This window comes from Nyctibius grandis, chromosome 2 (assembly GCF_013368605.1).
Source record: "Nyctibius grandis isolate bNycGra1 chromosome 2, bNycGra1.pri, whole genome shotgun sequence".
Lineage (NCBI taxonomy): Eukaryota > Metazoa > Chordata > Aves > Nyctibiiformes > Nyctibiidae > Nyctibius > Nyctibius grandis.
The window spans coordinates 50,834,155-50,857,241 of record NC_090659.1 but is presented as its reverse complement, the minus strand read 5'-3'; the positions used below and the strand labels follow the sequence as shown (position 1 = coordinate 50,857,241).

Genomic DNA, 23,087 nt, shown 5'->3' with positions numbered 1-23,087 from the left:
GCTTGACATTGATTATAAATTAATAATGGATTCAGTTAATAGAGAACAAAATCTAGCTAAACAACTATACCGGTCAGGTTAATTTCAATACAAAGTAGTTCCTAGAGGAGTAGAGATAAGCAGTGACAAAGGGTAGGGCAACACGGTAGGCATCACCATGGGTGTATGTGTTGGTAAAAGAGACACTTAAATACTCTCCCCAGTTCTAGGTTTCACATTTTTTTAAATGTTGGCAAAGCTGTAGAGGAGAGCCACAAAAGAGCTACTTTTTGAGTACTAAAAAGAAGTATGTTACTTCCAATTGGAGATGAAAGAATTCTACCTGTTCTGGATTTTGGAGGGTTCAGTTTGTTTGTTTTTTATCAACAAGGTGACTGTATCTAATTCACCTTTCGATGTGTAAGTACCTTCAGTGTGTAGCTTCAAACTGGCTCTTTAGTCTAGGAGGCATGGACATAACCTGAACCATGGATGGAAGCAAACTCCTGATCACTGAGTGAAATTGAGCAGTGTAGGACTGACAGAGGAATAAACAGGAGGAGGTTGGCTCTTTTTTTATGTGATCAGTCAAGACTGCTGTGGCAAATCAGGACTTAATAGGTGTCTGGTGCCATTTTAGATTGTCTAGATGCTTGCCACCCTAGCTGCTTCTCCAGAAGGGCCAGGGATTTCCATAATAGTTTCTGCAAGTTCTTTATTGATGCCTCACATATTTTAGGACATCTAAAATGGCACCAGACATCTATGCTCAGCCACTTAAATTGCTCTGTAGATGTCTTTCTATGAGATTTGATTAAGCCAGATGTGATTGTTTGACTAAACACAACAGTAGCTGGACGAAACACAAGAACTTGTGGCATACAGAAGATAGATTGGATGATTCTCATGTTTTATTCTGCCTTTATGCTTTGTGATTCTGTTTGTAAAGTACTGCCAAGATTAAAATTTTTCCTACTTGTAATTACTAATTTTTTTTTTTTTTTTTTTTTAAGATTTAAAGAGGATGGGCCAGTTCAATATATGCAGCATAAAGAAGCTTTGCTGGAGTCTTTAGAGACTTTGGGCTGGCCAATTTCCCATGAAGATGTAATATTGTTAGAAGATGAGATACTGGCAGCATTAACATATATACAACAAGCCTCTGATCTTCAGGAAGCTGTCAAAAAGGAAACTGAGAAAAGCTCAGAATCACACATAAGCAACAATAAAAAGGTAATAGATTGGAAGGGATTTTTTCCCTCCAGATATTCCTCTCCAGTATGTGCTTCCAGAATAATTCTGTTCTGTGGTTATAGCTGACAAAGTAGGCATTTAGCATGATGCTATACAAATGGATAGAGGAAAGAAGGTAGATAAAAAGAGAGCAAGTTTTCAATTACTTTTTCGAAGTACCGGGGAAGCAGAAGTTCTGAAGCTGAGAGCACCACAGAAGTTGAGCCTCTTAGAAACAATTCTGAGCAAAGTATCTTTACCTCCTCTGCAATGACAGCAGAGATATATATGAAAGAAGATAAATAAGAGATATATTAAAGGCAATTATGATATAAGATTTGTGTTTGGGTTAAAGTCTGCTAACAGGACTAAAGTATTTTGTAATGTCAGAGTAATTCACTGTAATCTTCCGTGGTATCTTTCTTCTAAGAGAAAAGATGGAGACAAGAGATAGGATTCAGCTTCATATTCAGACACTAAAATTTATCTGTCCATAAAATGTAGGCATACATGAACTGGTGGCTAATCTCATAGTGTTGTGAGCGGAGTCAATGGCATCTGGAGCTCATCCTGAAGTGGACATCTACTTTCGGTGAGCCAGAGTGCTCTCTCCACTCAATTAATAACATTAGCAGAAAGAAGTGTAGCTACTCTGAACCTGTAATTGAAGTTTGTGATTTTTGATCTATCTATATATATATGTCCCCCAGATGAACCTCTGATTTTACTTTAAATTCTATTGAGAGCTTTAATGAAATGCCTATGGAAATACACGAAGCAACAAGTATAAAAATAAGGCTAGTAAGTTATTTTAGGCTGCGCTATCGGAAGAGAGAATATACTTTTTCATTTTAGCTTTTTCTGTGGTGATATATATGGTCAGAAAACATCTCTTAGGTTACAATGTTGTGTTCTCCTATTATTATTTTCGATCTTTCAGAACATTCTTGAAAATGAATTGATTCTACGTTAATGGCTTTATCTTCAAGACATGAATATGAATTCTCAGCGGAATGAAGAACAGACTTTTAAGTTTTTAAAAGCAATTTAATCTTCCCCAATTGAAAGATTTCTGTATACACTATTGATTCTTTAAAATTCAAAGTACTTACCTCTGGAAAAACCAAACCATTTATCTTATTCAGTTTCAAGTTTTAAATCTAAAAGCTTCATCAAACAGTGCTTCACTGGGAGTGCTGCTGCCTGTGCAGAACTGCTGTCTAGGTGGAGTAGTACTATGATAATATTAAAATAAGCTCTCTAGGAAATTAATAAGAAAGAAAATATTTTCTCAGACCTCTAAATTCTAATAGAGGATAAGTAAAAACAAATAGAAAAATAGTCATAAAGCCCATGTATTAATATATTGCTTTATATTAATTGCTAATAATTAATATATTTATATGTATTAATATATCATTGAGTGAGGGAAACTACGCTTTGACTGACCTTGAAGGTGTGGTTGGCCTAGTTGTAGTGAATGCTGAAGAAAGTCCTATGCTTTGTATTGTATAGGAACCATGATCATAATAGTTCTTTTTTGCCCTGACGTGTGCATGTGTATGTATACAAATATGTATGTGTATATATAATATATACACACATACATAAAATTTGAAAAAGTAAGCTAAGTGAAACTCAAGTGAGCACAGTACAAACCTGTACTGTGAGTTCTCAGCAATGAATGGGAATGTACAATTGGAATTTACAATTGTACATTATGCCAAGTATCCATATACTCTGCTTACAAGAGTATACCAAAAATCTTTTGTTTAATTTGACATTCCTTGACTGAGATATAACTCTCTTTTCATCGAGATCAACAATAGTTTTCATGATGAGCTGTGGCCTTTTACATACCATTACATAAGTTACAAAAACTTATTTGTGTTAAATTGAATAGAATACATTAGAATAGCACAGGCCATGTATGATAAGTGATTATGGAAAGGATCACATTCAGTATTCTGTAGTTTTTGAGAATTTTTTTCCATTAAGACTGTACATTTGAAAACATTTTAATTTGTCTTCAAAAAACAGATGATCTTGATTCATTTTGCATTAGCCTGAAAATATTACATTACTAATACAGCTATTTTGATTATTGATTTACCTCTGCCATATAATGTGCCAATACAAGAGCATCAGAAATATGTTCATGTTTCATTTATTGACTGTAATTTTACTGTTGCCTTGAAACAACCGATGTGTTCTCTCAGAGATGATGTGATTAACATTGTGCAATCTCTTAACCTGAGTCACCCTGCTTTAGGAGCCTAATCAGAGCACCATCTTCAGTAATTGCTAATCTGCAACTGAAAGGCTTTAGGAGTGAGAGGCAGAAATGCAGATGTAATTAGAGTTCTGTTTATGTGGTGGAAAAAACAGTGAAAAAAAAACAGAAGAAAATGGGGAACCTTTTAAAAATGCTGTTGGAGGTTTTTCCAACTGTGATTTCTGTCTACAAAATGGATATAAAAAATTAAACTGCCAGCTGAAATACACTACATCAAGGAAACAGCTGCAAAATTGTCATTGTGAGATGGTAGAAAAATCACAATTATCCTGAAGGTCTACTCAACAAAGCAGATTTTTTAATTGCCAGCTAATTTTTTTTCACTAAATCAAAAATAAAACCCCTTAATTTTTAGCTTTTAAGGGTTCTTAATTACCTTCACAACTTCTTAAAAGAATTAGTAATCCTTTTTGGATGTCTGCTACGGGAGCTTTCTGTTTAAACCTACAACTGAATTAATGGTCTGGTTATCCTCCCTCTGTGCTCTGACCTCTGGGAGTTGTGTTCAGTCTGATATGTTTGCACATATCTGTGAAAGGCAGGGTATGCCAGTGCCTTACTGGAGGAGGATGAAGTAGACATCCATCTGCACAGGGCCGTGAGATGACTGAAGACCTCTAGTGATGGAGGAAGTAAATGCTTTGGGAAATGAGCAAATGTGTTTAGTCATTATCAGACAAAATATAAAACACTAAACGTTGATGATTACCTAATTGGAGGGCTAATTGTAGACTGTATTTTATTCAGCTTAGTTCCTTTTGCTGTACAGCTTAAAGCATGGGTTGACAAAAATCTTCCTCTTCAGGCTGGCACTCAGCTTTCATCTAAAGATTTTAAAAATCAGAAATGTATCATTTACTTCATTTTTTTTTCTAATAAGTAACTGCTTTGACTTAAAATATTGTATCTGTTTTCTATTTTGAACTTGTCAGGCATACCAGTCAACCACAATTTATTATTATGGTTTTTTCTCACTGAATTATAAAGCTGTTTACAACATGATGTCACTTAGTAAAAGGACTTTTTCAGGGTCCCCTTCCCCTTCTTGTTAGAACACTTCAGGTCTACTGGGGTCATGGCGTTACTATTCTCCAAGCATGTCTTCCAGGACAGTTTGGTGCATTCCGTTGGTGGCCATAACATTTTCATGTAAATTATTTCTTTCCCTAAGTGTCACAACCTGGCCTTTGAGAGTGATGGAGAACATTTCATCTCATATTAAATATTTCTGTTTCTGCATATGAATGGATTTCAGATTCTGCAGAGAGATAAAGCCACATTCATTGCTAAGGATCCACTCTCGTTAAGAACATACTTTTAAAAGTATTGTTTCCCATAGGATGAGCTTGAATGTGCAAGGCTTATGCTTGTTTGTGACCCTGTTGTATGGTCACCGTGTGCTAAAAATAACTTAAAATAGTTAATAAGCATAATGTGTTTGGTAAAGCATGTTTATTTGGGTGGAAAGGGACCTCTAGTGGCTCATTGAGTCTGTTCTTTCTGAAAACTGTATTTCATATACAATTGATTTAATTATTGCTAATGAAATATTTATAGTTGAGACTTGATTCTTTACAAGAATGGAAATCTGGATCTCCCTTGGCAGTTTCTTCTATTTCCTGGTGTCCTATTTCTTACACTCCTCATTCTTCCTCACTGTTTAAGGATCACTAATCGCTGCCTGTTGATACGTTTTTTGCATTCATATATCTCCTAAACAGCTTGGCATCCTCTGTCTTTGTTCTTGTGTCTCTTTAGGGAGACAAAGCAAAACAAGCATCCCAAATAGCACAACAACAAAGTTATAACTACCTAGAAATATTTGGTCAAATTTTCCATTGTTATCAGTGAAGTAACCTGCTGGACAGAGAGCTGTAGCTACAAAAAGTTAGACTCTTTCATAAAAATGGACAGTGGTCTACACAGAATGGGCTTGTTGCCTCTGACAGACTGCAAAAAGCAGTGGTTGCTTGGCTCTGGAGGTGTCAGGATTGTGAAAAGCCAAAGTTGGAGCCAAGATGCATGGAGATCTGTGGATAGTCTTCCAATCTATTCCCACTTACATTAGGAAAGTGCAAAACCTAATCTCTTTGAAAGGGAATTTTAAAATGCAGCAGGTATTGGCAGGGGGAAACAAAGTCTATTTCACCTCATGTGGTTTAATGCATTGCCTGCAACAGAAGCAGAACTAAACAGAGTGAAAATCCCTGAGAATCAGACGTGACTCTTTTGTAATAAAAATACTGGAGAACAATATCCCAGAAATGTGCCTGAACACCTAAAGGCTGTGGTGAGAGGAAGGAGAGATGGGTTTGAATTTAGACAGTATTTCTCAGCCACCTGAATTCTGCAGGGCTTGACATCCTCATTGTGGATGCCTGCACAGTCTTTAGTATTTGGGTTAATGCAGAGTGCTGGAAGTTGCCCAAGTTATTATTCAAGCATTACAAATTAGTTGATAATAAATATTCAGTAGCAGCTGTCCCTTTAGAGCCTGAGGAATTAAGTAAAACCCAAATACCTTTTTGTGTCTGTGGAGCTGTCTTTGCACTCAAATCAGCCTTTGTTAGGTTGTACTTCAAGCAGTCAGTTAAGCGCTGTGAAAAGTTCCTGGTTTAGACTGAATTTAAAAAACAGAACTCCATGATTTAATCAAAATTATTCCCATCTTTTCCATCATTATTGACTGTTAGGGAAAATCGAGTATCAAAATCAAATATATCTTTTTAGGAAGAAAAATGTCATCAGACAAGGAAGTGGGCCACACACACCCTAGCAAACAGGGGTTTTTAGGAGCCTGTGAGTTGGGGTGGTTTTTCAGAACAGTGTGTAGATCTGTGGAAAAGTTTGAGATTTCAAGCTGTGTGTTTTTATGATTCAAAGGAACTGTATAAGAGATGGATGCTTGCAAATTGTTTATGGGGTAGGTTAATAAATATGTGTTTTAAAAACTAATGGGGAAACTGATTCATTTAACTTTGCACTTACTTGTAATTTATATTTAGAAACATTATCATGAGCAGTATGGAGAAAATAATAGACTTTTTCAAGAATTAATTTTCTGTTATTGTAGTAAATATAAATTATAGTGTTATTCTCACGGATTATTAAAATGTACTTATAAAAATGCTGGGATTATGGACTTTTCAATATTAGAAAGAAAATGGTTTTGTGTCATCAGCTTGCTTAATTTTCTCAGGAAAGCAAAACGTAAAGTATTCTTTCACATTCTGACATATACACATAATACTCTGATCTTCTCAAAACTTCCTGTGAGAAATGCCCTGAATGGGAAGAAATTCTTTCTTCTAGAAAAAAAGGATTCAGGACCATGACTAACTTTAAAGGCAAATAACACTGAGACTCCATAAAATGTTAATGTGTGATAAAAGACTTTAAGGTAAACTGTGACTGTAAAGTCAAGTACACAGAAGCTTGGAAAGCCCGACAGTGTATTTTTACATAGAGCCACTTGTGATTTGTGAGTCTTTGACTATTATTTTTCACATACTGTGTTTCCGACAGCCCCCTGCCTCACTTGTGTGAGATCTGTCATGCTTTTTACATTCTTCATTCAGTTACTACTAATTGCAGTCACTGACTTCAACTAGGAGTTGAGTCAGTCCACATACAGACAGCCCCATTGGTATTTCAGTTCTCACCATCTGGTGCATGGTCCTCCAGACTTATTTATGAGCAGTAAGCTCCAGTGTTCTGTGTGGCTGTGGTACATTACAGGAGCTGTAGTCTGGGGAGCTGCCCCCAAAGAGAAGAATTAGTGTATGAAGAACCCAAACTAGCAGGGCAGAATGATGGACAGTGGCAGCTCTGGAAAATGTGGTATAATATTTTGCTAAGCTGGAATGTTTTAAAACTGCTGAAAATTTTAATTTTGAATTTATAATTTGTAAATAAATATTTTTTCCAGACACTTCAAGATTTTTTAAACTTTTTTTTTTATTCTATATTTGATTTTTTTAATCAGTTATTCCGTACAGTGAGGTACTTTTAATGAATATAAAATTATTGTGAAGACTCATCCATCTGGACAAAATGACTGTGTATAGCACCTTCATTTATTCTGCAAAATCAGTTGATTTTTCCTTACCTCATTCTTGAATATGAAATGTACAACTTTGTAAATTTTTTTCTAGGAAAATGGCAGCCAGAGCCATAATTCATCAAGGTAAATTTCTGCCTGAACACTTGAAAATATAGGTATTGTTATGACCATGTAAAAGAGGATTTTATAGTGAAAACTCTTAGATGATCTTATCCACGAGTACTTCCTGTAGCATTGCTTCCTCTGTTTATAACTATTCGGAATGTTTAAAATAATTCCAGTTCACCGTGAATTATTTGCAGAGGCCATAATATTCCATTGCCTAAATTTTTATTTAATTCCAAAAGATAGATTGAGGCTGACTGGCTTAGTTATTGTGGAAAAAATAATTTTATCAAATTACAGAGACTTGAAGAAGAAACTGTGAAGTCAAAGTCTAAAAAAAGACAAAAAGGCCAAGTATTTGTGACTCACAAAAGCCAAAAGGTGATTGCAAGATCAGACGTCACAGGATTTTATTATCCAGGTATATATTTTTGTCCGCACTTTAAATATTTTTTAGAGTTTCTTAATACTGATATAACATTCATTTTGGTCATAATTAGCCACTTCTGCCTTAGTCAGATTTAATAATACACGTGCATATTCATGAAAAATTAATATATATCTTCTGTGTGCACATATGTACATTTATAAAAAGACATACACTTTGTAAAGTTAGAAAGCAATGATACATTTATGTAAGAAGAGTATGGAAGGAATCCTTTTAAGTAACTGAGTATCCAAGAGCATCGACCTATCCCTCTTTGATGTCTCCCTTGAATGTTTCTGTTGAGCATTTGGCAAAAGCCGAGCTTTTGCATGTGTTCAAAGAACTCACTGAATGCTTCTGCCTTTTTGTTGAGTTTTGAGCCAGAATGATTAGTAGGTAAAATTGTGTTCTGTTGTTTCATTAAAAAAATCATGTGTGTGTGTGTGCATGTGTGTTTATTTTTGTGTTACCTTTCTTGTTTGTTTTTTTAAATTACATATTTTTAACTGTGGTAATAGTTTCATTATGTCAACAATCATCCACTTGATCAGCTTACAAATTTCAGACCTGGGCTTGAAAACTATTCTTCATTTTATTTTTATGGCATTATTAAGAATAGTTACTAAGACTGTATTTTTTTCAGGTACAAAATTCTCTATTGCCCTAGGAGAGCTTACCCTAGATAAATGAAAATGAAGGATGTATAGTATAGATGTGTTTGACCTCAGTGATATGTGACAGCCTATAGGATTTTTAAAGAAAATTTCCACAAAGGGTAAAAGAAAAATCATTTGAATATTTTATTATGTTGTTTTTTTAGGAACTGTGATAAAGAATATCAGTTCTACGTGTGCACTTGTTGACTTCAACAATGGGGAGACCTGGATCGTACCTGAGAAGTTCGCTATACCTGTGGGAGGTGCTATGCCATGCCCATATCTACAGGTGAAAAATAATATTTTTTTTATGACAGCAAATATGCGTTTTTAATTTTGTTCATTTGGTCACACATAGAATAAAGAATAGATGGTTTTAAATACATCTATTTATTTTAAAGAAGAGTTTTCAGTGATAGTAATATCATGCTCTTTCCTACATGCTATTTTTCATTTGTTTGGAGCTTATTTTCATTGTAATCCTATTCCTTTGTTTATTAGAATTCTATATTATTTTCTTTATAAAACATGAATATTTGGCCACGTATAGCAGAAAAGTGAGCTATTTACCAGCAGAATGATTGTTTCCTAGCACACAGATTATGAATCAAGGAGAGCCTTTTATACACAATGTGATGTACAGCAGGTTATAACCATTTGTTTTTCACAGCATATTTTAAACCCAGCAGATGACCTTATACTAAGGCAAACAATAGTAACGAAAAAAAACCAAACCAGAAACTCCATTTCTGTTTTTATTTAAAATTTATCATCTGACTACCTGTTATCACAGTTGTTTTTTTCAGGTGATTCTTATTTTACACAGGAGAGTGATGATGGATATAGAAAGGATACAGAATGGATACAGCTGTTTTGAGCACAAAAAAGAATTTTTATAACTGTTTTGTTACACTTAAAACTAGAGACATGCCTTTTTTTTCCATTTGAAATGAAAGCAAATCCTGATCAGGTAGTTCCTGATATTCTGTAAGGGGTATCTAATTCTAGAGAAGATCTGCAGAATTTGGTAGAAAATTGTGACTTCCATGTTCATTTAAAAAATTATTTGTATAAGTCAGTTACATATGGAATTCCCTAAAATTCCCAAGGTTGGTTTAAAAGCTTACTAAAACCATATAAATTCATGTGAAGTTCAAGGGGCTGAAGAGTTGTAAGAGTTTCCTCATTCTGTTCAACTAGCTAGTTGAGCCCTGGTACATTTAGTAGGGCTCTGTCCTTTATTTTTATTTTGTGTTCTCTCCCTGAGTCAGTGGAAATTGTGAGTGATCAGTACGTGCAAGGACCAATCTTCTTTTAAAGATCCATATTAAAGCATGGGAACATGTTAGAATGATGATTCATGTAAAAATATCTTAATATTTACCTTTTATGTCTTGTAAAACTCACAAGTTACATGGTTCTTGCAAACTGATGCTTTCCTGGTGTGCAGGTTGGAGACTATGTGTTTGCCAGGACTGGGACACAGACAGAAAATGAATATTATGCACCTGCCATTGTCATAGCAACACCAAAGAGAGTGGAAACGGTGGAAACGGGTGATAATCTCTACACAGTTCTGATGTTCAACAACAGGAAAGTAAGTAAACCTAGAAGATGATACCAATTTGGCAATGGTATTACCATTGCTCTGTTTCTGATGAGGCAGATATGATTTTCCAGGCTAATGAGCTCACTGTCCCAGTCCCTGTCTCCAGCTAACCAAAGTAAAACAGATTTCAGGGCTCATGAAGAGGTCATGTAATAGACATGAACCAAGAAACTTTGTAGGATTGTTTATTCTTAAATCATACTCTGTTCTTTCCTCTTTAATCCATTTGGTGGCTTTCACAAGCTTCATGCTGCTAAAATGAGAAACACAGGGGGTTTTATCACAGTCAGTATAGTCTTCAATATGTAGTCAGTATAGTCTTCATTTCATTATGTTTGTTTGTAAGCCATTATGATAATTTAACTGCATTTTTCATAGTGCATATTAAGAAAATGTACTTTGTACTTGAAACTTTTATCTTCATTAGAGGTTGATTGCAGTTACATTAGAACAGTTTGCTTTTTATACATATGTATCTTCATTGTTTCTGAGATTTAGATTTAAATTAGAGGATTGTTGATTGTATTATTGCAGGAACACTGTGTAAGAAGCTGGCTTATTAAAATCAGCCAATCAAAGTATGCCTTTTCCTGTCGGTACATAAGAATGGTGCAGATGGTGGATTATATGGCGTGAGTATGCTTGAACCTAAAAATATAAAACTTAATTTTACGTGAATCCTAAATGTTGCACTTTGAGTTCAACTATGTTGTCAGATTTCCATATGTAGTACTCTTAACTACAGTTGTTGTCAACTGGCTTGTTCTACCCATGCAACCAAGTGGTTTGACCCTGAAGCGTGTCAATCAGATGAGCATTAACTGTCTGTCCTACCATTTTATTATCTGGCAATTTATTGCCCTATTTTCATTTTGGAAACTTTGGTGGGATGTGATGGTTTGAAGCTTAGACCCAGGAAGCTGTTAGAGGATTGCTGAAAGGCGAGATGGAGTCTCTATTTGTTGTAGACCTCATTTTTCTTTTAAGATATTTATTGTGATATAAAGCTACACATTAAATCGCAAGTTGTTTCTAAGATACTGAAGTTTCTACTTGAATCTGGGCTTAGGTCTGGGGAGAAAGCGGGTAGGATGAATCTGAGCCCCTACTTAAGTTCTGCAGAACTTATGTAGAGCAGGGGTAACATTTTTCTGGTGTGAAGTGTATGCTGAATGTACAGTGGTTCCAAGTGATTGTGGATTACGTTTTCATCTTGTATTAACTTCTAGTTTAATCCATTTGAAATAGCATTGGATTGTGATAACCTTCAGAGCACCAACAATCTCTGACAGCAAGAAACAACAGATCTTAGAAAGCAGAGTAAGACCAGAACAATCATCTACGGATATTTCTCCAGAATATATTCCCAACCTCCAGCAATTTGTGATTTACGGATATTCTGAAGCAGAATTGGAGTCTGCATTAACAGCCTTGATGGATTTTTCTTCCATGAATTTTTGCAGTTACTTTTTTGAACCCATGTAAACCTTTATCATCCATAGCCTCTTCCCAGAAGAAGCTGCACAGTTTCAAATTTTGAGTGAGAAAACATATACTTTTGTTTTGAATCTTCCATCTGCCTTGGCATCCCATAGGGATTCTAGACTTAAGGGTTTCATCTTCTGTGTATGTCAACATAGTACGGGAACTGCTGCCAAAGAATAGTATAATCTCCGTCATGGGAGATTTCTTCCCAGGAGGTTGCATGAACAGGACAAATCCCACCTTTAAAGGCAATTTTAGAAGTTCTTAATTTTTATTGAAATGTTCTGTTGTGATGATCAGTGTTAAAGATTACATCTCAAAATGATGGGTGAAGGTACCAGTCATGGGCTGATGTATGGATTCCCTGAGAATGATGGAACAAAAAAAGCAACACTGATTCAAGCCCTGTTTCCCACACATTTTCTAGTAGTGATTCCAGCACAGTTTGAAACTTGCTCTTCTGCCAGCTTGCAGCCATAGCACATAAAGAAATGATTACTCCCACTTTACTGAGCAGAATTCCAAATCTGGAAATACATCAATGCCTTTTTCCATGCCAGATCACCTACATGATGGTAGCCTCTTTTCACTGAAAAGTAAACCCGAAGACCATGGTTTCCTACTTAATGCATACAACCAGTTGAAAAGAGGAAGGTACATAACTGAGCTGAGTTCCAGCAAAATCAGTGGAAGTCTTTCCTTTCCACTGAGTTGGATCATATTCTAAATAAGGTACCTTATTAAGAAACGATGTGACTAAATGCATAAACAATGACAGTGGCTTCCACTCTACATGCTTTGTTTCATGACTGAGTGCTTTAATATAAAATTTAGTATTCATTCTCCAAACAGACACTATTGGCAAGCTGACTTGCCTTTGTTATGTACAAATGATGAGAAAATTGAGTTATTCACTGGCAAACAGAGGAATTCCCTGGAGAACTGACTGAAATGAATGCACTAAATTTTTGCAAATGAGAAATAAATGTACTCATTAGATCTAAATTTTAGATGAAGTGATATCAAATCTGGCAGATCTCTGGGTAAAATAGTATGTGAAACTGCATGTTCAAGTCATATTAATTATGAATTTTTATATAGTGTTTCCAGCTACTAAACACTGATTTGGTTGTAAATGTGCTGGCCAGTTTGTATGGCAGATTATTGAAATTAAATGAAAGAAATCTAAATAAAATATTCCAAACAATATTTCTACCACAGCAGAAAATAATGGACTCTCAGTTAAGGCATTCATTTTATCCCCTTTAAACCAAACTAAAACAGGTTTTAGCATGGCCTGGAATAGAGCATAAATTTTGCAAGCATCATGACTTAGCACACCAATGTCTTACAGTTGTTTTAAGATCTGAAGTTTTCATGACATCGTTTCTGTTTTTTCTCGCAGCAGTTGTAGATTTTAGAAACAAACCACCATATTTGAAATGAAAAGATATTTACTGTGAAATGTCTCTGTTTTTGAGGAGAGCACTATTCAGATAGTTCTCAAATTAGCCCTACTAAAGGAACACGAGAAGTGCCTCCAAACAATGTTATTTCAAATGCTATTACTTCTGATTACATCTGATTGCTAGTGTTTTAAAGACACCAAGGCCCAGATAGATACACAAAGGGACATCATGGGACTCAGAGCAGTAACACCTGAGCATTTGGCAGCTCTGAGAGTGGAATTTAGATGCTTTGGCTCCATGGATTTATATTGAATATCGAGATTTATAGCGCAGAGTGCAGTGAAATGTGTAAAGCAGCTGATAAGAAATGACAAAGAAAGCTGAGCATCTAAAACTGAGACTCTCTTAACTTAGATACTGACTTATAGCCCTGAACTAGGCATATTTGAGCCTTTGGGATTCCCAGGGTCCTCTATTGGCATTGGATAAATTACATAAATAGTAATTTTTATTATGTAGGCAACATAGACCTAACCCCCAGGTACCCAGAAGAAGTGCATTGGTGTGCCAATAAAAACCTTGGTGATCACTACTGATCCACAATATTCCACAATTCTGCTGCCAGAATCACAGCACCTTCTTCTGCACATTCCCAACTTCATAATCTACTGCAGTATATTTCTTTCAATCTTTTTCCACATTATGTATCACATCTGGTTCTGCTGAATTTTTAGTCTCTTTTCCAAGAATTAATGATAGAAGCTTGGTACTATAGAGCTTTTATAGTTAAGAAGTTTCCTAGTTGTCAGATCTATAACTTCCTACAGTAAATTGCTTTGTAAGATTTGAGTAGACAGTCCCTGACAATGCACTTACTAATTCAGAATGTTTGTCTTTTGCTTGTAACATTCTCAGCTAGGTTTTGAGTTTTCTGTAAAGCCACATACTTGTAAAGTGAAATCTCATTCCTTTCTTGCTACTTAACATGTCACTTAAGTATCACATAGACATACATAATATCCTCTCCTGGGCATTGACTACATTGGCTCAATAGCTGCATCATAAAAGCTGGTACTGGCCACGATTTTACTTTATATTTGTTTCTTTGTGTAACCGCCACGCCACGTTGAATGACTGTTTTCCTTTTATGAGGAGATGTACATCCAAAGCCATTAAACAACTGTTTTTCCTTAGTTATACGTTAAACAGTTACTAATATTAGCAATGCTGTGGCAGTGCTCCAGCCCGGATTGAGTTGGAGTTTCCAGTAGAGCCCCTAACTTTCAGGGGACATAGAACGGTGCTTCCCACTGAAACTTATTATATATTACATTCCAAAATAGATACCTACCTCCCATGTCATACTTATCAGAGGAGTACAATGCAGCATATTGCTCATCGGTGCGCACAGATCTAATTAGAACATGCTGACATTGTTGATAGAGACAAAGTAGAAGCGTAATTTAATTGGAAAGGAAGCAAAAAGTTTGAATGCAATATGATATTAGAAGCTCAAAAAGATACAATCTGTGTGTATCAAGTCCTGTAGAAGTAAGGGACGAAAAAGTAAAAGTGATAGCCTAGGGTCCCCTGTTGACAGGGGATCCACAGCGCACATAGATGTTGAATTACAATAGCTTGTCTGAATCTTCAGCCCTGGGATCTCTGGGGTTGTCTTTTGATGTTTCTGTGGTAGGTACTAGGGATCATGCTTAATTCACTAATCTTTAGAGGTACTAATATAGCTCTCATCATTTTAATATTAGATGCTAGCATCTGTTTGGCATGTTTTCCTGCCATCACAATGGAAAGAAATAATTATTATTCCTACTAATAATAATTATTAGGAGACCTTATAGCAGCTTCCAGTACCTGAGGGGGGCCTACAGGAAAGCAGGAGAGGGACTTTTTACAAGGACATGTAGTGATAGGACGAGGGGGGACAGTTTTAAACTGAAAGAGGGTAGATTTAGATTAGGTATTAGGAAGAAATTCTTTACTGTGAGGGTGGTGAGACACTGGCACGGGTTGTCCAGAGAAGTTGTGGATGTCCCCTTCCTGGCAGTGTTCAAGGCCAGGTTGGATGGGGCCTTGAGCAACCTGGTCTAGTGGAAGGTGTCTCTGCCTGTGGCAGGGGGGTTGGAACTGGATGATCTTTAAGGTCCCTTCCAACCCAAACCATTCTATGATTCTATGGTTCTATGAATTATGGCAAACAAGCACTCTGCACATGTAACCAACAAATTCCATATGCAAAGTAAAACACTACGTGCTCTGGGCCCACACCATAAAAGACAATTATTGCCCAAATCCTCTTTGAAGTCATAAGAGGTAGACAGAATTCGGGCCAGAGACAGAAAGGAATTTAGGAGCCTTTCTCTTGTCTGATATCAGTAAAGCTGGGTGCCTAAATACTTGTTTTGATTTTAGTTACCAAAGCACCTCTGATAATTTGAGGCTTAGTGCAGTCAAAGGAGACATCTGTAACTGTATTTTGCTTCATAAATATTCTACAAATTTTAGAAATCTTAAGAGTGGGCTGGGAATGGACTCTCTGAAGGATACGAAGGGTATGAATTCTTGCTGAATCATATTAGAACTGAGATTAACAGGAATACTATCCAGATTTTTTTTAAAGAGGAAAAATTGTATGCAATAGGCTGGCAAGATATACAGTATCTACAGACGTAAGAGAGCGAAACTGCATGCTGTGTTTTAGGCTTTTCTTTACTCATTTTATAAATAAAAGGGAAACTGAATTGTAAGACATTTATAGCACTGTCAAATGGTCAAGAGTGTGATAAATCCTTCTCTCATCAGTACTGTGAGATGTGGGAAAAGGTGAAATCTATGGCATGTGGAAAAGCATTTAAAATAGTATACGATATGTGCTTTTAGCTTAGTGAATTTCCTTGTCTGATTTTCTTGCCTGGACAGAGAGACCACAAAGCCCTATTGGCACTCATCTGTGGAAGATGAAGGAGGAGAAGCAGCAAAGAAAAGTATTGTGAAAGAAGACAGAGGAAAAAATAAAAAGAAGAAGCGAGCAGAAGACAAAAGACATCCTGGGGAGAGGATGTTGAACTCCGATGATCTTTTGTTTGTCTCTAGAAGGGAAGTAAAAGAGAGAGGAAGAAATTCACTGCCTAACAGTGTAGAAGAATTTAAAGGTAAAGAAGTAGCTCTGGAAAATTATAAATATTAGGGATTAAAAAGATCTGATGGGTCTTTAGTTAATCCCCACACAAGGAACCAGGGTTCTGCATTATCTTTTCTGGGTGTTAGACCAGTCTGCTTTCCCGTGTCCTATGTGATGGGGTTTGTTCACCTCTTTTGGAAACCATTCTTCACACTGATCATTCTCAGCATGTGTTACCAAATAGTCTGAGAGTACTCTATCAAGACTCTAACAAGACTTCAAGGTGGTATGAAGGTCAAACATGCTAAAGAGTGTACTCTGTCCTCTTCTTATGACACCATAGACATTGGATATGACTTTTTATTGCTTAAATGTATTTTCATTTACATATCCTGCATTTTATTGTGTTTTATCAGAAAATACATGATTTGTATTTGTCCTCTTTGGGTGTAGATATTTGTCCCATTTTCAAACTATGCTAATATTTCATAGCATTTTGTAAATTATACCAAATGTATTACTTGACCCCTGACATACACATCTATTTTAATGGTGTTAATACTGAATTTTATTTTAAAGAGTGAAGAGAATAAAGAAAACAAATTTGCCTGGCATTGTTTTTTCCTTCTGCCCAAGGTTCAGGTCTAGTATGAACTATTAGTTTACACTTACTGCTTGACTGGCACTCCAGTATGTGCTGAGCACCAGATCTGTGAGATTCACCTATACAGGTTAACACTTACCCTCAGAAATAGTCATATTTAATTACATTGATATGAGTAAGTGTTGAATAACGTAGGTGAGGTGTTGGAAAGCTCCACTGTTCTAATGATTTGTCCAGTTAGTCTCTGTGGACGAGGTATTGAAAATATCAGGTATCTAGCAATTCAGTTTCCTTTCATGGAGTTTTCAGAATGCTCAAATAAGGCTGGTTAGTCAAGTCAGGAGCCTAAATTGCAAAAGTACTTATGAGCTGAAACACCCTATTTTCATCTTCATACACCTACATAACTCTGAAATTTCAATTGTTGCCCTTCATGCACTGGACACTCCAATGTTCATCAGAGTGATCTCTTACCTGATTTTCCTAGTAGTTGTTTTCAATACTTCATTATTTCTTGATTGTTTATAACAAAGGCAGATTTTTTTTTTAAAATAGAGTCAGCATCTCAGAGAAATGTTTTGAATACCTGTAACTACCATTAATAGTTAAAGCTAATAACTTTGGTACCTAAATATCTTTTACAGTAACCAGGTTATACTTATTTTTTCAAGATTTCTAAAAGCAGTGTGTTAAACTGGGAACTGGTTTATCTGAAAGATGCAGAATCCTCCCACATGTTCTTTTCTTTGTAATATCTAATACCTGAATAATTTGGATATCTTTTAACTTTCAAAAAAGCTCAACATTCCTGATCTATTTGCCTGAAGTAAAGGCTTTTTCTTCATATTTATACACAATAGTTTTCCATGAATGTTAGTATGTGTGTAATGTGTTAAAAGCATTTAATGCCATCAGCAGTTCCTACCTTTCCTTTCCAAAGGTTTGTCTCGTCACTTCTTATGAACTCTCCAGATACATATATATTTTTTAATAATCTGATTGGGCTGTGTTTTGTAACTACTCCATGTATTAATCAACTCTTCTTCCTACGGTTCTGCTGACTTCATATGTGGATTTCTCTGTTATATGAGGAAGTAACTTCTGCTGAACTTGAATGAGCATTGCCCAATACAGAGATGGATTTTTGTGCTCTCCAAGATAATGTGGATTCAGCTACATGGCTCTTATATAGGTGGTTGATGAAGCCTTGTATTTCTGTGAAGCTTTATATTTCCACAGAGCTGTGGGTCCTGTAGGAATTAATGGAGCATTTTTGAATGTTTGTGGTTTGGTTTGTGCTCAGCTAACATATTCCTGATTGTTAGGAGGAATCAACAGTCCATTCCTGTTGTTCCCACTCAGGGAAACAGCGTTAACAGAAGTGAATAAAGATTCAATAATTGTGTTAGTCATTTAGTGTATATTAGCTTCATTATTGTGTTGACGTATAATTTTGTCTTATTTATTCCAGGACTACTATATTTAACACATTATTGTTTTAATGTGTAAGCCTGCTGCTCCTATTGTGTTTGTTAGCTCTGTATGTTTATAAGAGAGTGAATGAAGTCCTGGCAAATTCCCGCTAACTTTTAGTGGGACAATGATTCTGTGTCTAGGTAACTCAGAAAAAACTATTTGATTGAACAAGATCACAAATGCTTAACTCTCTCATTTGTCATTGCAATCATTGTTTTTCTAGAGACTTTAAAAAATACGTATTTGTTTCTATAGAAAAATTATTCTCCCTGTCTTTCTAGTCTTCTCTCTGTTCTGTAATGCCTAAAATTAATGTTCATTTCACATGATTTCCTTGTTGATTTTCCAAAATGGTGATCTAGTAAAAAACTAAATCAGAAGACAATTCAGAGTGAAGTACAGGTATGATATACAGTGATAGACTGCATTGTCTGATGCATTAGCAAATCGTAGCTAACAGAGCCCAAATCTCCTTTTTAATTTATAATGGGATGTGACTTGAAACACTTACACTGATAATTACTGTAACTGGCAATATGGGGTAGGTGGGAGACCTTTGAAAATGATCATTTTTTATCCTTTTCTATGGCAAATCTGGTTCCTCCAAACTGGATTCAAGAGTGTGACAGCTGTGGCACCTGGCAGTCTAGTGGATTGGCTGTGTTTCCCACAGTAGGGTTTCACATTTTTAGCACCCACTTGTTTCCCCATCTCATTTTTTAGATAGTTTATTCAGCATTTGGAGAAGGCTATCATAACAAAGCAGCGTTCCCATCTGTTGGTCATGGCTTGTTTAATAAGCAGTTGATGTCAATTCAGCTCTGCTTGCATCTGTTACTTACTGCAGCTGTGTGTTGTTAAGGGCTCCCCAACAGCCTCCAGATTTAGCGTTTGTTTTTCTGTTGATAGCATGTTACAACTCGGCCAAAATGACTCTCTCTTCTGTCAGGGTTGTCTGCTTATCGGAAGAGGAAAGTGTGTTAAATTTTCCGTCTCTTTCTCCATAAAGAGTGAAACATGGAGATGTGCAAGGGAAGAAAGTGCAGTTCCATTGGTGTAAAAGGCATGTGGTGGGGTGTCTAAGGGAGGAGAGGAAGGGTAATTCTGTCCAGATTCTGGAAGCAAGGCCAGAATGGTTTCTTTCAACATCTTGGGAAGGTACATAGAGAGCACGTGCACTGGGTAAAGAAAAGAAACAGTTTGTGAATTGTGTGTGATGGGGAACACTCACTTAGCAGTGCACCTTTCATTTTATTCAAGCCAGCACTGTGGCTGAAATAACTTTCAGTATTTCAGTCCCGTATTGTTTTTGTACTTCAGACAGATACCATCACCTTATAGGACACAGTCAAGAAATTTCCTGACCCTCACACAGGTGAACTCCAGATTCCTGTCTCTTAGGTTGCCCAAGAAGAATCAGAACGTTCCTTCTGTGTATCTAAGTGCTGATGTTGTGCATGTGTAAGACAATTTCCAAGGGCATGCTTTTATTTTTAAACCCTCAGCTTCAGGGTTTTCAGTGGTAGCTATGGATGATCAGCATTCCTAAAATAATCATACTCATGTCTTGTACTCTCTACATGCTCAATCTGTGCTGTTGCATCCCCACTCTGTGTATCATAACTTCATTCTTCAGCTGCCTCCCACAGTTCTGTTTTCTGCTACACAAGCATTTATTATATGATCATTTAAAATCCCCCCTAAAGAAATATATGAAGCAAAATAGAACATGAGATTTTGTTTGCTTTGTTTCTTCCTATTTTATTCTCTTTCATTTTTCCTCCTGCTTCCAGTGTTTTGCCATTCATTCATTACAATTGTCATCGTTTTGTGCCAGGAAGGTGCCTAGTAGTTGGTGGTCTCATTTCATATGATTGTAAAAAGTGACTTTTCAGTGACACAGTATTGTTAATAGCAATCCAGAGAAGATAAGCATGGATGTACTGGGTCAGGCAAAGGTCCATGTAGCCCAGACCCTGTCTCCGGCAGTGGCTAGAAGATGATTCCTGAGGAAGACTAAGAACAACGGTTGGCATGTGAACAATAACAGCTACAAGCTTAGAAAATGAGAATGCTTAAAAACCAGACTGGTTTGAACTTGTGAGGATGAAAGCAAAAAGGAAAGCAGTGAAAAGCCTTTTTACACAGGACTATTGCTCCATCGTCATGGAGTCATTTGTTCCATGATAAATTTCAGGGTGTGTGTTGGGAGGGGTGTTGAACTGTTATATCCAAGCTCATGGTGGGTCAATATTTTCTCTCACTAAAGAGTACCTGTTCTCTCCTAGCATCTTCATTCTCCATTTCGTCATCTTGGCGTTCATCAAGGCATCAAACTCTGCAGTTGCCGAGTGCTTCAACTTCCAGCTCACCAAAGCATCCCTGTTGCTTGCACAGTCATGCTGTAGAAAAGTCTCCAGAGCCTCGTAAAAGCAACATCACCAGAATTATTAGAGTCAACACAGAGCAGCAAGGATTGGCAGGACAGCCTCAGCACCACTGTGCAGAGCAAAGGAAGACACGTTAAGAGTGCATGATGAAGGAGCTTGTGAGGAATAAACGAGGCTGCAGATAGGAAAGATTTTTAGCATGTGTAACTGTGAAATTTTATTCCTTGAATCAAAAATAAACTGACTTGTTAATGCTAAAATATTTATGATTTTGCAGACTTACTTTGGAGGTATGAAAGAGAAACAGCATCAGAGGTTCAGCTGTGCTGCTGAAAAATATCAGTATGAGAAGATAGAATGGAAAATTGTATTTGTCTGAGTACCCTTTGTTTGCAGTAAACCTATTTGATTTATTAACTGTGGGTCTTTCTTGCAAAATCCCTTTTTCCAAAACTCCTTTTTTCACAGACTCACTCTCTAAGACATCTGGGAAGACCTGCTGCAGGGAGCTTACCCAGTTTTCCACTGGTGCTTTTACATGTAGCTGTCCTAAAGCTTTTCCACTGATGGGGACTGTCCCATAAGAACACAGATGAGGTGCTTTGCCCTTGAAGACTAACCTCTTGGGAACACAGGCTTAGACCAAAGGCTGAATTCTTCTGTATGATGTTTGATATAAAGCCAGTGCAACTCTGAAGGCAGAGGAATTGCTTCAGTGTTACGTCATTATAAATAAAAGCAGGAACGGCACGTAGACACATTTAGGAGCATCTCTACTCTTAGCTCCCACATAATGGATAGGTGACTGAACCCTGTAAAAAAAAAATATCCAAATAAAGATTCATTTTCTCTGTCTAACAAATGTATTATGAAATTCACTGTCTAAGACATTACGTTTGAAATGGAACACAGTGGGGGGATGTAGTGTGTTTAGCACTGAAGTTCCTCACCTCAACCAAAGTATGACTTGTAGATGTAGCAACACAATTGTGTGCTTGTCGAGGGCTTTCTGTTAAGAAGGTGAAAACTGATTCTTAATATTTTTGGTCTATCAAGGTGAATGGACATTAAAGATTCTCACAAGCTTGACTGTAGACACCTATGCAATTTCCAGGCAGATGTACATATTCATCTTTACATTTGAGAGTAAAGTGGAGTTGAAAAGATACACTTAACCAAATAGAAAGAGAAGGTGGCCAGTTAATGTATGCACATGTATATCTTGTAATCCAGTGGTACATTTATATTTGGTGAATTTCAGCTTTTATGGTAGCCAAGTTAATCACAGACCTTTTTTGTGTTCCAGGTACATGACACATTTATAACTGTGTCTGACTGCTAGGATATTGTTCTGCTTTGATGTAGCAGTAATATCTCAGGTCTTTTCCTTTATTACCTCCTCTATGCTTTGATTCTTCTCTTTTAAATGTCTTTCTCAGATGAAGAATATTCTTAGATTAATATTACATTATTATTATATTTCACTTATCTTTCTGAATGAATTAGCAAATATTAAAGATTGATGCATGATTAAACAAAGAGTAATAGAGACAATTTCACCTTACAAGATGGTGTCTGGCTGTCTTGGCTCTTCTGGATGCCTAGAGTGTAACATCGTTACTGCAGATTTCAAATGGCAGTGAGAGGGGTGCTGTGCTAGCTGTACCCAGCAGCTCCAGGGCCCTGACAGAGCCAGTGATACGGTGGGCCAAGGACATCTCTGCAGCCAAGCATAGATTTCTGCATGTTGTTAGGCTTTTGCATAGATATGTGGGGAAATAATTTCCATCAGCGGCAAAATGAGTGAGACAGAAATACAGGAGACATTTCCTCTCCTCAAGAAAGGTTATTCTAAGTTGGGGTTGGCTGGAGCCCAGACGTTCTACCATACGGCTTCTCTTATGGTCTTTCTGTGTGTTTGTGTCTGTTTAGAATAACAGCAAGGAAGCGCCGCCTTTGAGTGAGCTCTATTATATGCAGCACACTTCTTCCGAGCACTAAATATTTCACTTAGCACAATGTAACCATGGTAGCATGGCAAGTACCTTGACTTTTTGGCCCTGAAATCTAAAAGAAATGGAGCAATGAACAGAAGACGTCCCAAACACCGTGAAATGCTCAGCTCCCACCAAAGGTCTTTCTGGGTTGCTGGTACCTTGCTCTTGTGAGGTAAATTCCCAGCACAACGGACTGGGTCTTTCTGGGTTGCTGGTACC

General features: G+C 36.6%; 1 protein-coding gene across 1 annotated transcript in view; it reads left to right on the top strand.

The window, feature by feature from the left end:
* The window catches only part of VWA3B (von Willebrand factor A domain containing 3B), a 72,587-nt gene extending 51,550 nt beyond the window's left edge, over positions 1–21,037 (top strand). The window contains exons 22-29 of the mRNA XM_068395171.1: positions 993–1,212; positions 7,977–8,097; positions 8,924–9,048; positions 10,210–10,356; positions 10,903–11,000; positions 13,791–13,803; positions 16,204–16,432; positions 20,770–21,037. Coding sequence (XP_068251272.1) covers positions 993–1,212; positions 7,977–8,097; positions 8,924–9,048; positions 10,210–10,356; positions 10,903–11,000; positions 13,791–13,803; positions 16,204–16,432; positions 20,770–21,008 — 1,192 coding nt within the window. The 3' untranslated portion in view covers positions 21,009–21,037. The remainder of the gene's footprint in view (positions 1–992; positions 1,213–7,976; positions 8,098–8,923; positions 9,049–10,209; positions 10,357–10,902; positions 11,001–13,790; positions 13,804–16,203; positions 16,433–20,769) is intronic.
* Positions 21,038–23,087: the final 2,050 nt, after the last annotated feature.